Source organism: Pleurodeles waltl, chromosome 12, assembly GCF_031143425.1.
Source record: "Pleurodeles waltl isolate 20211129_DDA chromosome 12, aPleWal1.hap1.20221129, whole genome shotgun sequence".
Classification (NCBI taxonomy): domain Eukaryota; kingdom Metazoa; phylum Chordata; class Amphibia; order Caudata; family Salamandridae; genus Pleurodeles; species Pleurodeles waltl.
The window spans coordinates 643,153,818-643,170,783 of NC_090451.1; the positions used below are offsets into that span (position 1 = coordinate 643,153,818).

Consider the following 16,966-nt stretch of genomic DNA (forward strand, 5'->3'; position numbering starts at 1 on the left):
AGGTGATTCTCTCTAGTGTGCATGTTGTGGTGATGGGTGTCCATGCAGGGCTGTGAGTGGTGTCCATGCATTTTTGTTGCATGCAGTGCTGGGTATTGGGATGGGGGGGTTGTGGTGGTGGGGTGTGTGGGAGGTGGGGTGGAGTGAGGGTGAAGGTGGCATGCAGGTAGTGGGGTGATAGTAATAGTGGTTTGACTTACCAGAGTCCAGTCCTCCTGCTAGGCCCTCAGGATGCAGTATTGCAAAGACTTTCTCCTCCCATGTTGTTAGTTGTTGGGGAGGAGGTGGGGGTCTACCGCCAGTCCTCTGTACAGCTATCTGGTGTCTTGCAACCACGGAATGCACCTTCCCCGTAGTTCGTTTCACCTCTTCCTGATGTCATTCCTGGTGCTGGGTTGCTGTCCCATGGCATTGACCCGGTACACAATTCTCCGCCATAGATCCATATTCCTTGCAATGGATGTCTGCTGCACCTGTGATCCAAATAGCTGTGGCTCTACCCAGATGATTTCCTCCACCATGACCCTTAGCTCCTCCTCTGAGAACCTGGGGTGTCTTTGTGGTGCCATGGGTGTAGTGTGAGTGGTGTGTGTGGGGTGATGTGTTGGGGTGTGTGGATGGTGTATGGGTGATGGTGTTCTGTTGCTCTGGTTGTTTGGGTGCTTTTGCTGTATCTCTCTCTAGTGGCAGTTTTTGATAGGCGTAAAGTGATGTGGGTATTGTGGGTGTGTGTTTTATAGTGGTGTGGTGTGTGTAGTTTGAATTGTGTATTTTGAGCGCAGCAGTATGTACCGCCAATGGTTTACCGCGGTTGAATATCCGCCGCGGTGATTCGTGGGTCATAATGCTGTGGGCGTAGTTCTGTTGGCGTAACGGAGTGGGTTTTGATACCGCCAGTTTATCACTGACCTTTGGGTTGGCGGACTTGTGTGTGTGTGTCTGTATAGTGACGGATTGCTATGTGTGTTTCATAATATGGGTAGTGGTATACAGCTGCAGTTGCGGTATGTTGGCGACAGTCGGCATGGTGGTAAGCAGGACTTGCTGCCAATGTCATAATGAGGGCCTTTGTCTGATATCTTTGCCTTACTTTGGTAAGGCCAGGAAGGACTTGTGACACAAATATATAATTTGGCGGCATAAAACAGGCTACATTTCCAATTGCATTCATTTACTTTAGAAGATGGAAGAAATTACAGAAGTCCTCAAAAAAGTTCATCAAAGGAAAGAAAAGTGGCATTTTAAGAACATCCTTCATAAACTCTTTTCTTTTCAAATGTTCTGTTGCTAAGTGAAGGCAATGTAACTGTGTAGGCTGCAGCAATTTTAGAAAGACAATGAAACACCTCACTATTAAATGCATCCTGACTAGCAGTGTCCCATAATGCTCTTTAGGTGGCAGTTGACATAGTGCCGTTAGGTGATGCCAGCAATGAGGTATTCTGTGTCACCTTGGTCATATGGCTGCACCCCTTAATCTACAGTCTACAGGTATTTCATAGAATAAATTCCTGCAAACACCTGAGGTCTTGCAGAGGGGATAGAACAAATTATTCACTGTGCCTTTGACCTCAAGAGGTCTTCCTGGATTCCGATTTGTAGAACTGAAGAAAATGTACAAGAGGGATTTATCTCTGAAAATGCTGCTATTCCTAACTTGTATATTAAATGTAAAGTGACATGTTTATCAATTGAGTAGTCACAGGACTAACTTGTAACTGACCTGGCCACTTAAATTGTATGTCAAGTGGGATATTGTTTTTGTTTAACCAATCTGTAGTTCTATTTCAGAGACAAATATATCATGACAAGCATTAATGAGGGTGGGGTAGGATTGACTAAGGGATAATATGTACAGTGAAATGTTAGGCCAGGAGAAATTGGCAGATGAGTTGGCCATCACCCATCATTATATCAACAGCACTTTAGAATACGTGATCTAGGTGATGGCACTTACTTAAATATACTGTCGCTCTAATTTTACTCACTGTTATTTTTTGCATTCTTCCTCAGGAGCAAATTGTGGATCTCTTTAAAGACTTCAACCCTCTGCATGTCAAGAAATGTCAGCATGGAATGAAATGGTGACTGTTCTAACAAGTAACTAAATTACTGCTAAAGTCACTAGAGAAATTCTATTGAACAATAGATCACCAGTAGTAAGCAAGACCTTCAGAAGGCATTGACAGGCTGATGTTAGGGATTTACATTTGGTTAAATGAACATTTTAGGAAAAGGTTGTGTTATACGTGAATTGTGGTCATATTGATGTCTGTTGGTGTGACAAATGTCTTAACTAAATTCATGTGTCATGATATTATGAAGAAATCTTTTGTCACTACAACGTCGATTTTTATGTCGTAAGAGCTGTGAAATTTAGTAATGACCCTTCAGGTCTCCACAACAGAGATATGGCATCTTCATAACAGGTTTGCTATATCCTTCATCTACCAAACCCTATGTAGTTATTCTATTAATCTCACAGTAAGGGAGGTCCTCTACAAGATTGCTTAATTACAACATGCCTGTATGTCTTTACTGTCTTCTCAATGTGTCATTGTGTTAGGTGTGTCGTCAGTCATGGCTGGGGCTATCTTATTAACAAAGGCCCTCACCTATCACCACTGACTGACTGACTGGGTTCCTGAAGTGATCTTTGAGGCTCTCTCTGCACCTTGGTCTGCAAAATTCCATTCTACACAATTTGGAACCACTATTTCTCTTGTAGGGGATTTCCATGTATAGTCATAAGCACTGAATAGTTCAGCGCGGCTGCGGGGACCCCGGAGCACTGGTGTGAAGTATATTCTTAAATGCAAATACCAACCCTTTGAAAAAAGGTTTGTCAAAAAACACTTAAGAATAACACTGTGCAGCCTATGCGAACAGCTACACAGGCCAAATTGTTAAAAAGAAAAAATCAATATTAGTGTAAATTCAAGTTCAAAAACCTATTTATTCTAGAAATGTAATAACAAATACATTCTCATACTTTATTTACACCTCTGATGAGAATAAAACAATGCAGGGCAGTGTAGCCCATAGGCTGCCATTATACAGAATGTAAATAGAGCTGTGCCTTTAAGAAAGTAAAGTCTTCCTGTATCCCATCATGCACAGCAAAAGGCAGTTGCCTCAGTTCTTTTTTACGGCTCCTTCTGTTAGGACCCTGAAGCATTGAGCTCTACCTCACAAAGTTTTTTGTGACAGAAATTCATTTAAAATCTTTTGAATTTCAATTTCACTCGACGTTTTTAACATTGAGTGATCATTTCCTACTATTTTCTGTTAAATTCTGACAGAATTTTGAGGTTTTTTCTAGTTTAGAAATGCCTTCACTTTTTGACAAATGTCCTTCTTGTGGCAGAAAAAAGGCTAAAACAGATCCACATAGGGTCTGCATTATTTGTCTTCCATCCAGCCACAAACCGGAGTCGTGTGACATCTGTAAAACCTTCTCCAGAAGAACTCTTCGTGATAGGGAGAAAATCCGACTTCAGGCGAGAGAGGACAGGAGAAAAAGTGGCCATTCCACCACAGAGCGAGGAGAAGGTCAGGCTTCTACCAGGGCTCAACCTGTTTTCCTCTATAACTCCTACCAGACCTGCTGAAAAACGGCACAGGTCTCCGACGACGTCGAGGGCGTCGTCGTCGAGACAGGGAACGGCGCCAACATGTTCGCCGGCGAGGAAAAGACATTGTTCGCCGTCGACAACCATTTCGCCGTCGAGACGGCGTGGACACCCGACGTCGAAAGGATCTGGGTCGCCGTCGACACAGCGAGGACGTTCCACGTCGAGGAGATCCGAGTCAGGCTCGCCGTCAACACGGCGAGGGCGATCGACGTCGAGAGAGAGTACTCGGCGTCGGAGACGTTCGCCGTCACCACAACGACGTCAAGGGTCGTCGTCGAGAGGTTCTCAACGGCGAGAGGAATCGACGTCCAGAGGCACTCGCCGTCGAGGAGTGTGTCGACGTCGAAACGACAGTCAAAGAGGCCTAGAAGGGTTTATACAACGTCGGAATCCTCGGCCTCACTTATCCTGCTTCCAGCGTCTCCACAGCTCTCGCCTCGGCAGTCGCCGTTACCGCAGACACCGGTAACACCTACGGCTCCTCTTCCGGCTCCTCCTTCAGAATCTGTTCCGAGGACTCCAACGCGATCTGTAAGGCGTTCTGGACATTCTTCTAGACGTTCATCTTCCTCTCGTCACCATCGTCATGAATCACAACAGAGATCTCAGCATAGACATTCTTCTTCGTCTACACGGGACTACTCTCCAACCCTTTCGGACTCACCGTCCCCGAGAGTGTCCCCCATAGATGATGTGAATACATTCCAGGAGGTCTTAGTGCGAGGGGCAACCAAACTGAATATCCCGCTGGCGGTGCCGGCCCCATCGACGTCAGTAATCTTCGAGACCTTGCATCACAGGACATCTTCAAGACCTTTGCTTCCACTGGTTCCGGGTCTTATTGAGCCGGCAATGGACATTTTTCTTACACCGGCTGCAACAAAGACTGCTCCTTCCAGACTTATTAAAAAAAATACCGTCCACCAGAACAAGATCCTCTATTCTTGAGGTCGGACCCAGCACCGGACTCTGTGGTTATAGTGGCAGCAAAGAAATTGCATTCTACGTCACCGTCTTCCTCTTCACCTCCAGATAAAGAGAGCAGAAAGATTGATGCTGCAGGAAGAAAAGTATGCTCTACTGCATCCATCACCATGAAAGCAGCCAGTGCCTCTGCTTTATTAGGGAGATACGATCGAGCCCTCTGGGACTCTGTGCTGCAGTTTGCGGAGCATCTTCATAAGGACAAAAGGGAAGATTTCCTGGAGGTCGTGGGCGAGGGAGCTATGGTTTCTAACCAAGTTATAAGTGCTGCGGCGGATTCTTCGATACTATCCGCACATAACTATGCTCACGGAATAGCGCTCAGGAGACATGCATGGCTGCGACTTACATCGCTTAAACCTGAAGCACAGCAGAGAATACAAAATTTATCTTTCTCAGGCTCCACTTTGTTCGGCTCTCATGCCGATGACAAGATGGCCAGAATGAAGTCTGAGCTGGAAACCCTGAAAGCGGTAGGCATGGAACGACCGAAAGAACAGTGAAAGGTATTCTGCCCATATCAACGAAGACTGTTCACCCACAGGTATCAGACTCCGCATTGGATGTTTTCACGCCCCCAGCAACAGCAGCAGCATCATAGGGGTTTCTCCACACAACGAAGGTCGACAAGGGGTCGTTGAACACCTCAAACTCAGACAACTCGACAGGCTCCCGCGTCTAAGCCCTGAATCTTCGCTTCCCCCTCCTCCGTTATCCGCTCCGGTAGGAGGAAGTATCTCAAATCATCTGGACGAGTGGCTACGCATCACAACAGACGCCTGGGTATTAAATATTGTGAGACATGGTTACATTCTCAGATTCACCAGTCCTCCACCATCTGTTCCACCCAAAACAACCAGCCGACACCTCGAAGCTCTTCAGTTAGAAGTCACCATTCTATTACAAAAAAGAGCCATAGAACCCGTCCCAATCAGCCAGCAAGGGAAGGGGATTTTTTCGAGGTATTGCCTTGTGCCCAAAAAAGACAAGCAAGAGTTTCGTCCCATTTTAGATCTAAGGACAGCAAACAAGTGGATTTGCAAAGAGAAATTCAGGATGCTATCCTTGCACCAAATTTACCCACATCTTCGTCAGGGCGACTGGCTCTGTGCAATAGACCTTTGCGACGTTTACTTTCATATTCCGGTGACCAAGAAACATCGAAAATTCCTAAGGTTCACCGTCGGAAAACGTCATTACCAATTTGCGGTTCTGCCCTTCGGCCTCAAATCAGCGCCGAGGACTTTTTCCAAATGCATGGCGGTGGTAGCCGCCCACTTGAGGAAACATCGAATATTTGTCTACCCCTATCTAGACGATTGCCTCATAAAGGCCTCCAGTTATCTAGAGGCACAACAACATTTCAAATGGACTCTACAGCTGTTGCAGAAGCTCGGTCTTCAAGTAAATCTCCTGAAATCCACAGCAACACCTGTTCAGAGGTTGCATTACTTAGGGGCCATTATAGATACCAATCTACGAAAGGTGTTTCCTTCGGAGGAACGACGATTATCGATTTTCCAAAAGTGCAAACAACTGCAAGAGACTCCACAGACCACTGCAAGAGTAATAGCTTCTCTACTGGGCTCAATGGCGTCTTGTATCCATCTCGTTCCCAATGCTCGCCTCCATATGAGACCATTACAGGAAAACCTGGAGGATCAATGGAGTCAACTAATGAACGAATGGGAGAGCAAAGTCCTCCTTTCTCCCCACGCCCTACAGTCTCTCAAGTGGTGGTGTCTACCCGACAATCTCTTGGTGGGGATTCCGTTCCAACATCAGCCTCCAGCTCAAACCATCGTAACAGATGCGTCACTGCTCGGATGGGGAGCGCACATGGAACATCTTCGAGTCCAAGGCAAGTGGTCACAGAAAGAGAGTCTCTATCATATCAACCTGCTGGAGCTTCGCGCAGTCCACCTTGCGCTCAAAGCTTTCCTTCCCTCTCTAAGAGCGGAAACTCTCCTTCTCCAGACGCACAACGTGGCCACTATGTACTACGTAAACAAACAAGGAGGCACCAGGTCCAGGATTTTATCCAGAGAGGCTCAGACAATCTGGCATTGGCTTCCAGCCAGGAACATGTCGCTAGTAGCAACTCACCTGCCTGGCATCCAGAATGTTCAAGCGGATGCTCTCAGCCGCGTAATGGACGAGAACCACGAGTGGGTTCTACACGACGACGTCGTTCATTCCATTTTCGCACTATGGGGTACCCCCTCTATAGACCTATTCGCAACCCCAGAAAACAAAAAATGCCAAAACTTCGCCTCCAGATATTATCATCCAGGGACACTGGGGAATGCCCTGTGGATAAGCTGGTCAGGAGTATTTCTTTACGCCTTTCCACCGCTTCCCCTGATTCCGGCGGTCCTCCAGAAGTTATCCAATGCTCAGTCCAAAATGATCCTGATTGCTCCAGAATGGCCACGCCAATGGTGGTTCCCAGACCTTCTTCACCGGTCACTCAAACCACACATCAGGCTCCCTTATCGTCCGGACCTGCTCACGAAGTTCAGAGGGCAGATATCCCATCCCAGCCTCTCATCGTTGAGTTTGGCAGCATGGCTCCTGAGCTAGTGCAATATGGACACTTGAACTTACCTCAGGATTGTATGGAAATCCTGAAAGAAGCAAAGCGCCCTTCCACACGATCCACTTATGCAAGCAAGTGGAAGAGATTCTGCGTGTGGTGTTTAGACAACAACATTGACCCGATATCCTGCGGAAAGGGGTCTATTCTGCCATACTTGCTAAGTTTGGCAAAATCGGGCTTACAATTGTCATCAATAAAGGTACATTTGGCGGCTCTAACAGCATACAGAAAGAGCCCCTCACAAACTTCCTTTTTTCGAATCCCAATTATTAAGGACTTCCTGGAGGGTTTAAAAAGGTTTTTCCTCCCATTAGAAGACCATCTCCTCCATGGGAACTGAATGTTGTCCTATCGCGTCTGATGCTACCTCCATTTGAGCCAATACATAAGGCATCACTTCAACATCTCACATGGAAAACTGCTTTTCTGGTGGCAATCACTTCAGCGCGTAGGGTCAGCGAAATCCAGGCCCTTTGCGCTCAAGGACCCTACACGTTTTTTCATTCTGCGAAAGTGGTAATGAGGACTCATCCAAAATTTTTACCGAAAGTCGTCTCCGATTTTCATGTGAACCAAACCATTTCATTACCAACTTTCTTTCAAAATCCAGCTACTCCTGCTGAGAGAACTCTGCACTCTCTGGATGTAAAGAGGGTTTTGAAATTTTACTTGGACAGGACAAAATGCTTACGTAAATCACAACAGCTTTTTGTTAACTATGGCCCAGTTAGAACAGGGTTGGGCACGTCTAAGCAATCATTATCCAGGTGGATTGTTTCATGTATAATGTTATGTTCTCTTCCAGGGGATCCTCATCAATAGTCATAAACATTGAATATTCCCACCCTTGTGCGGGGACCCCGGAGCATATATAAAATACACACATATTATACATGTGTAAAAACAGCAATGCAGGCTATTATGTTAAAAACAGGCTAAAATGCTTTATTTCTATTAATTTTTTTTAATTTTTTTTTATATATTATAAAATTACAATAGAGAATAAATATCTACCTAAGCCCCCAAAACTGGGCTTAGGGAAGTAAGCAGCAGTAAACTCTAGAGAAAAAGAGAAAAAACTACATTGAAAAACAATGGAGCATTCTTAGCCAATAGGCTGCATGCAGGTTAACACAGGAGAACCATAAAAACTTTGGCACCGTGCCTTTAAGACCCTGAGCACCTCCAGTATCCCACCATGCCTCAGGGGTGAAGGAAAGGTGACAGTTGGTTCACAGTTAGGTCAGTTCTTTTTTCCGGCTTCTTCTGAGAGGATCCTGGAGCATTGAGCTCTCAGTTTTTCTGAGTTTTTTCTCAGAAAAATCCTTTAAAAAGCGTTTTTTCCTTTTTCATTCGACAGATAACATCTGTGTCTGTGTTTGGCAGTTTTTTCCTGACAGAAAAATGCCTTCACTTTTTGTCAAATGCCCTTCTTGTGGGAAGAAGAAGGCCCAGTCAGACCCACACTCTCTTTGTATTGTGTGCCTGCCTCAGAGTCACTGCCCTGACACTTGCAAGCACTGCAAGAATATGTCAAAGAGGACTCTGAAGGACAGAGAGAAGATCAGGCTACATGGGCTTCATGAGAGGCAGAAAACATTGTTCTCCTCTCTTCCCAGGCAACCAGCAGGCCATTCTCAGGAGAGAATGGCTAGGTCGACGTCAGCAGGTAGGAAAGTACCTGTTTGTTCCCCGTCGACGTCGTCGCTGCCACCGTCTCACCGGCATAGATCGCCGTCGACGGCGAAAGGCCCGACGTCGAAGGATACGACGTCGAGGGAACACCATCGCAGGGGCAGATCTCCGTCGACGGCAGCCCGCCGATCGACGTCGAGCCGTTGCCGGTGTGCCCGGTCGCCGCCAAAGGCCGTACGCCCCCGACGTCAAGAGACGCTACGTCGAAATCGCCACGACGGCATGAGAGACATCCGCCGTCGACCTCCCACCGCTCCACGTCGAGGTACACGACGGCGAGTAGGTCGAGGTCCAAAGATCGCCGTTCGACGTCGAGGCACTCTACGTCGAGACACTCAACGTCGAGGCAAGAGCATCCGATGGGGCGCCCTTCGACGTCGACACAGCCATCGACGTCGACACAGGTTTTACCTGTCCCGCAGGGAGTAGAACATCGCCCTTCGCCAACATACAAGGCCTCACCATCTCCCGTGGTCTCCATACCGAGCGACTCATCTCGGTCAAGAGCGGCATCATCTGGGCATGTTTCGCCCATCAACCTATCTCCAAGATGGCTAGAGAGCCTTAGACCAGCGGCCTCCCCGGATTCGCAGTATTCGCGAATGTACTCGCCTACTGCCTCCCTTCCAAGAACGCCATCACCGACAGCAAGGGCAGGACGGGCTCGTTCTGTTCCTCGTCAACCGACTGTGAGACCTGGGCGCTCTGCTACAGCGTCTCGCAGCAGGTCTCGTTCTCAACGGCGATCCAGGTCTCGTTCACGAAGAAGATCACCCTCTTGGTCGTCTTCAGGATCATCTGTCGGGTGTTACTCCCCCACCCTAACAGATTCTCCACCTGTTAGGGTCTCACCGGTGGATGACATTACGACATTCAATGAGGTGCTGTTAAGGGGAGCGCAGAAATTAAACATAGAGGTTCCAGAGCCATCTACCTCCTCGTCAGTCATCTTCGAGACTCTGCAGCATAGATCAGCGTCAAAAAAGCTACTGCCTCTAGTGCCTGGTTTGTTGCAGCCAACCATGGACACTTTTCTGGCCCCAGCTACGCTCAAATCTGCCCCGGCTAGGATTCTGAAAAAATATAAGGCTCCCGAACAGGACCCTCTGTTCCTAAGAAAGGATCCGCCACCGGACTCTGTGATATTGGCCGCAGCCCGAAAAACCCACTCGGTGGCATCATCCTCCACGGTCCCCCCGGATAAAGAGAGCAGGCATCTAGACTCTCTGGGGAGAAAGATGTGTGGTACGGCAGCTTCGGCAATGAAAGTCTCCAGTGCTTCTGCACTCCTGCGCAGGTATGACCGTTCTCTGTGGGACTCCCTCAATAGATTCACAGAGAAATTGCCCAGAGAAGACAGACAAGATTTTCAAGAGATCTTGCAGGAGGGATGCCTGGTATCCAACCAGGTGATCAGCGCGGCGGCAGATGGGGCGGATCTAGCTGCTCATTGGTATGCACATGAAATCTGTGCAAGAAGGTCTTCCTGGCTGGGGCTGACTGGGTTAAAACAAGAAGCACAACAGCGCATCCTGAATCTCCCATTCGCCGGGAACTCGCTGTTCGGTACCCATGCAGACGAGGAAATGGCCCGCATGAAGACCGAGGTGGGACACCATGAGGGCCATAGGCCTGGAAAGGAAGAAAGATTTCAGGAGAAGGTATAGGCCTTATGACAGGCGCCCTTTCCAGCAGAGGGTTCAATCCCCTCACTGGTCCCAGAGACCACAACAACGGCAGGGACGCCCTCTTTTTCAGCGAAGGAACACAAGGGAGCGAGGGTCAAGTAGACCTCAGCAGTCCACACCGAAAGCTCCGGCCAAACAATGAGATCTCGCTTCCCTCGACACTGTACACCACTCCGGTGGGGGGAAGTATTGCAGGTTATCTTCACGAGTGGCACTCTATCACAAGAGACAAATGGGTGCTCAATATTGTCGAAAATGGCTGCTCTCTTCTTTTCAAACAGCCTCCACCACACTTGCCACCAGCCAAATACAATCCATCTCATCTCAGCCTGCTGCGCAAAGAGGCTCTCGCCCTCTTACAAAAGAATGCCATAGAAAGGGTTCCACCTGCGCACAGAGGAAAGGGGGTTTACTCCCGTTATTTTCTGGTGGCGAAAAAGGGCCGAGAGGGCGTCTTCAGACCAATTCTGGACTTACAGCTGCTGAACAAATACATAAGAAAACAGAAGTTCAGGATGCTAGCGCTTCACCAGATTTTCCCTCAACTACATCAGGGAGACTGGATGTGCTCCATCGACCTGCAGGATGCATATTTTCACATCCCAATAGCTCCCAAGCATCGGAAATTCTTGCGCTTCCAAGTAGCGTCACAGCATTACCAGTTCAGAGTTCTACCATTTGGCCTGAAATCTGCCCCACGCGTCTTCTCGAAATGTATGGCGGTGGTAGCGGCACATCTTCGAAAACAAAAGATATTCATCTACCCATACCTAGACGACTGGTTACTGAAGGCTTCTTCTCCGGAGCAGGCGAGAAGCCATCGGGACATTGTGCTCAGGGTTTGCAAGTCTCTAGGTCTTCAGGTCAATTCCCAAAAGTCAACATTGATTCCAACACAGAACCTTCACTACCTGGGAGCTATAATAAACACAGAACTCCAAAGAGTGTATCCTTCGGAGGAACGACTATCCTCAATAGACAGGAAGTGTCAGGACCTGTTGAAAGCCAACGCACCTACGGCACGTCAGGTGACATCGCTGCTGGGCTCCATGGCATCATGCATCTTCATTGTCCCAAATGCCAGACTGCACATGAGGCCTCTCCAAGAGGCATCGGAGAGCAACTGGAGCCAAAGGACAGGTCGCTGGGAGGACAGAGTGCGACTACCGGCAGCGGCACTTCAGTCATTGAAATGGTGGATGCACAGACCTCACCTGTCAATAGGTGCTCCGTTTCACCAGGTAGTTCCATCCGACACTCTCGTAACGGATGCGTCTCTTCAGGGATGGGGGGCTCATCTGGGCCCCCTTCAAGCTCAAGGCCTGTGGTCAGACAAGGAAAAGCAGTACCACATCATTCTGCTGGAACACAGAGCGGTCCATCTGGCTCTCAAGTCTTTCACACCATTGATTCAGGGGAAAACTCTCCTAATACAAACGGACAATACAACCACGATGTATTATTTGAACAAACAGGGGGAACGAGATCCCTACCCCTATCTCGAGACTCCCAAACGATATGGCATTGGCTCCTGGCCAGAGGAATGTCACTTACAGCGGTTCACCTGCCAGGACAACAAAACGTGGAAGCAGATTTCCTGAGCAGACACCTAGAGGACGCACACGATTGGGTCCTACACGGCGAAGTCGTCGAATACATCTTCGCTCAGTGGGGTCGACCTCAATTGGAGCTCTTCGCAGACGAAGTAAACAAGAAATGCCCAGACTTCGCATCCAGGTTCTACCGTCCGGGATCTCGAGGGAATGCCCTGTTGATCGACTGGTCAGGGATATTTCTCTACGCCTTTCCACCGATTCCCCTCATACCGGCAGTGATCAACAAACTTTACAGATCCAGAACCAGAATGATTCTCATAGCGCCACGATGGCCCCGTCAATTCTGGTACACAGATCTCCTCAACCTATCCGAAAAACCTCACAGGAGGCTGCCGTGCAGACCGGATCTTCTGAGCAGAATGGAGGGCAGGATCCTGCATCCCAACCTACCCTCTCTGAGCTTAACAGCATGGCTCCTGAATTCCTGCAGTATGGGCACCTAGGGCTCTCACAGGAGTGTATGAACATCTTGAAAGAGTCCAAACGACCTTCCACGCGGCGTTCTTACGCTTTTAAGTGGAAAAGAATCTACATATGGTGCTGTCAACAAGGCCAGAACCCCATACGGGCTCAGGAGGATGTCATACTGTCCTATTTACTTCATCTGGCAAAGTCCGGTCTGCAGGTATCATCCATTAAGGTACATTTGTCTGCCATTACAGCCTATCGTAAGTCACCTTTTCAGGAATCCTTCTTTACGAAACCTGTAGTCATGGATTTCTTAGAAGGTTTGAAAAAAAGTTTTTCCGCCCATTCGGAGACCATCTCCTCCATGGGAACTGAACATAGTATTGTCAAAACATATGGGCCCTCCTTTTGAGCCTATACACAAGGCCTCTTTACAACACCTTACGTGGAAGACGGCTTTTTTGGTGGCCATTACTTCGGCGAGTAGGGTCAGCGAAATTCAGGCTTTGTCTTCCAAAGAACCGTACACGGTTTTTCACGACAATAGAGTGGTTCTGCGAACTCACCCATCTTTCCTTCCGAAAGTGGTGTCAGAATTCCATATCAATCAGACTATATCTTTACCAACTTTCTTTCCCAGTCCGGAGACTCTGGCAGAGAAAGCATTGCACTCCTTAGACTTGAAAAGAGTGCTGAAATTTTATTTGGATAAAACAAAATCGATTAGACATTCCAACCGATTGTTTGTAAATTATGGTCATTTGAGGACAGGAGAGGCAGCATCTAAACGAACTATATCAAGATGGATAGTTTCTTGTATTGTTAATACTTACCAGCTGGCTAATAAACAATTACTAGCTAGGCCTCAAGCGCATTCCACAAGGGGAAAAGCGGCTACTGCTGCCCTCCTTAACAATGTTCCAATATCTGAGATTTGTAAGGCTGCTACATGGAAGTCTGTACATACGTTTACTAGACATTACTGTTTGGACTCAGATGCAAGAGCGGATGCCCAAGTGGGGCAGGCCTCTCTGAGAAATGTATTTGCATAACATGTATCTATTCCTGCACTTCTATTAGACAGTCCGCAGAGTTTAGGGATGGGCTTGCTAATCTATTTAATGCTTATGACTATTGATCAGGATCCCCTGGAAGAGAAGGATAAGTTACTTACCTGTAAATCCTAGTTCTCTTCCAGGGGTATCCTCATCAAAGTCATAAACAACCCACCCTCCTCCCTGGACTCACGTCTCCTAGAAGTGCAGGACAGACTGTTTTTCGAATCAGTTACACAAATTGTCACCGTAAAAAAGTACTGACCTAACTGTGAACCAACTGTCACCTTTCCTTCACCCCTGAGGCATGGTGGGATACTGGAGGTGCTCAGGGTCTTAAAGGCACGGTGCCAAAGTTTTTATGGTTCTCCTGTGTTAACCTGCATGCAGCCTATTGGCTAAGAATGCTCCATTGTTTTTCAATGTAGATTTTTTCTCTTTTTCTCTAGAGTTTACTGCTGCTTACTTCCCTAAGCCCAGTTTTGGGGGCTTAGGTAGATATTTATTCTCTATTGTAATTTTATAATATATAAAAAATAAAATAAAAAAAACTTCATAGAAATAAAGCATTTTAGCCTGTTTTTAACATTATAGCCTGCATTGCTGTTTTTACACATGTATAATATGTGTGTATTTTATATATGCTCCGGGGTCCCCGCACAAGGGCGGGAATATTCAATGTTTATGACTTTGATGAGGATACCCCTGGAAGAGAACTAGGATTTACAGGTAAGTAACTTATCCTTATCAGTTAGCGAACCAGTCCCTCGGTGGTAGGCCAAAAGCCCACTCTACTAGAGGGAAGGCAGCTACTACAGCCTTGATGAGAAATATCCCTTTGGCAGAAATATGCAAGGCTGCCACTTGGAAGTCTGTCCATACCTTTACTCAGCATTACTGCCTTGATACAGACGCTAGGGCAGATGCGCAGGTTGGACAGGCCTTGCTTAAGAACTTATTTGCATAACTTCTGTGTTTTGGCAGTATTTTTTCTGTCTACTCCACCGCGGTTATGGGGATGGGCTTGCTAGTCTATTCAGTGCTTATGACTATACATGGAAATCCCCTACGAGAGAAGGAATGGTTTCTTACCTGTAACTCCAGTTCTCTCGTAGGGGTATTTCCATGATAGTCATAAGCAACCCTCCCTCCTCCCCGGTGGAGTTCACATAGAAAAGGTTGCCATAAATATTGTTGATGTTGGTACTCCAACAAAGGTTCTTCCAGGTTAAAAGCCTTCAAAAAGAACTGAGGCAACTGCCTTTTGCTGTGCATGATGGGATACAGGAAGACTTTACTTTCTTAAAGGCACAGCTCTTTTTACATTCTGTATAATGGCAGCCTATGGGCTACATGTCCTGCATTGTTTTATTCTCATCAGAGGTGTAAATAAAGTATGAGAATGTATTTGTTATTACATTTCTAGAATAAATAGGTTTTTGAACTTGAATTTACACTAATATTGATTTTTTTCTTTTCAACAATTTGGCCTGTGTAGCTGTTCGCATAGGCTGCACAGTGTTATTCTTAAGTGTTTTTTGACAAACCTTTTTTCAAAGGGTTGGTATTTGCACTTAAGAATATACTTCACACCAGTGCTCCGGGGTCCCCGCAGGCATGCGGAACTATTCAGTGCTTATGACTATCATGGAAATACCCCTACGAGAGAACTGGAGTTACAGGTAAGAAACCATTCCTTCCTTCTGGTATCGGCAGAGTCCACTCCTTTTCTGGCAGCCTTGAGACTTCTGGTCTCCAGTCCCCCTTCATGGGTGCTTTCCCATTACTAGCTAACTTCCACCACAATAACGTAACATATTTTAAATATTTTTATGTGTCCTTATCCCAGCACTACTTACGTCAAATGGTTGCTTGGTCTCCATCTTTTATGATTGATTGTTTTTTTCAATGTCTCTTTTTGTGTGATCCTGTTTGTTTTCACTAATCGAAATCTGCCTACTTCTTGATTATACGAGTCTTCTCTTTATGCACCCTTACAGCTGTCAATGGCCACATCTTGGTAGTGTAATTGGTTAGGTTTTTGTAGACTCATCATATGATGCAAAGATTATAAGTTGCAGTCTTGTTGCTACCACGGTTGTTTGTCGTGCCTAGTGGAGATGGGTGTTATGACTTACGGAGGTACAACTTCACTAGTATCAACAGATAATAAAAGATGTTTTTAAATATCAGCTTATCCTGCACAGGGAGTGCTCTGTTCATAGAGTTCGTCACCATTGCATGCTTTTAGTTCAACCTTTCTGTCAGGGATAGGTTTTAATAATAATGTAGAAGGAGCTTTGTGAGGCATATCTCCCCCTGCAAAAAATCTGAATGCTTTTCGTGATAGAGAAGCTACAATAATGTTCAAAGCTATGACTTAGCTCCCACAGTGGCCAAGCAATGTACTACTAAAAGGAAACTAGTTGGAGTGATTTGCACCATTAGTAAGATGGCCTAAGCTACAATGCTTTCCCAGGAGAAAATGATGTGGCTTGTGCAAAACAGCTAACCTAACAACATTATAGTGTAAATAATGTAAAAGACCACAACTGGCTAGTTAAAACATACCTATTTATGATACATGGGTGGCAATGTTTAGAAAACTATGGGGCAGAGGAATTAAACGTTTCAGTAGAATTAAGAGGCATAAAAATCGGGGATTTGAATTCAATTTAACTTATCAGCAAGTTAAACCACACTGTTCTGACCTGTCCAAGCCGTGTCAATTCTTGATGTATGTTTGACAGCCAGAACGCTAGTTGCCCCCAGAATGACAGGTCCCGCTGATTCTAATACTTCAGTCTAGTTAAGGCCGAGTTTGGCTGCATATGCTTCAGGATGCTTCCTCCACACTCAGCCCACGTTATTCAATGTCTCTGGGTAAAAACATCCTCCTGTCCTGTGGTCTTCCATGCTCCATATCCATGCTTTTCTCAGTAGGATTTCCTAGCAAGTAGGCTTCTTTCAAGAAAGAAACTTTGGGATATTTTCCTTACACTTGCTTTTTGTAGGCATGGAAGACTGTTTTTCCTTCTTCAATTCCAAGAAGATTCTTTCATTCCAGTGACTCTAGCATGGGTTTCTATAAGGATATATCTAGCTAGTCATTAGTGATTGTCTCTATAAAGTTATGTACAAGACCCCTTTCCACTGAAACTAAGATGGCAGCATTGTGGCATGGTTTTTAAAGATCACCTTTACCTCTTTTATCCACCAACTCTCATGTGACATTGTATTCCATCAGGCCTCTGACCTAAAGAGGAAACCAACTCTTCTCATTAGC

The 16,966-nt window shown here is 46.4% G+C and overlaps 1 protein-coding gene across 1 annotated transcript in view; it reads left to right on the forward strand.

Annotated features, from left to right (window-relative positions):
- The window catches only part of TDRD10 (tudor domain containing 10), a 696,763-nt gene that overhangs the window by 272,358 nt on the left and 407,439 nt on the right, over positions 1 to 16,966 (forward strand). Inside the window, exon 7 of the mRNA XM_069218205.1 lies at positions 2,014 to 2,084. Coding sequence (XP_069074306.1) covers positions 2,014 to 2,084 — 71 coding nt within the window. The remainder of the gene's footprint in view (positions 1 to 2,013; positions 2,085 to 16,966) is intronic.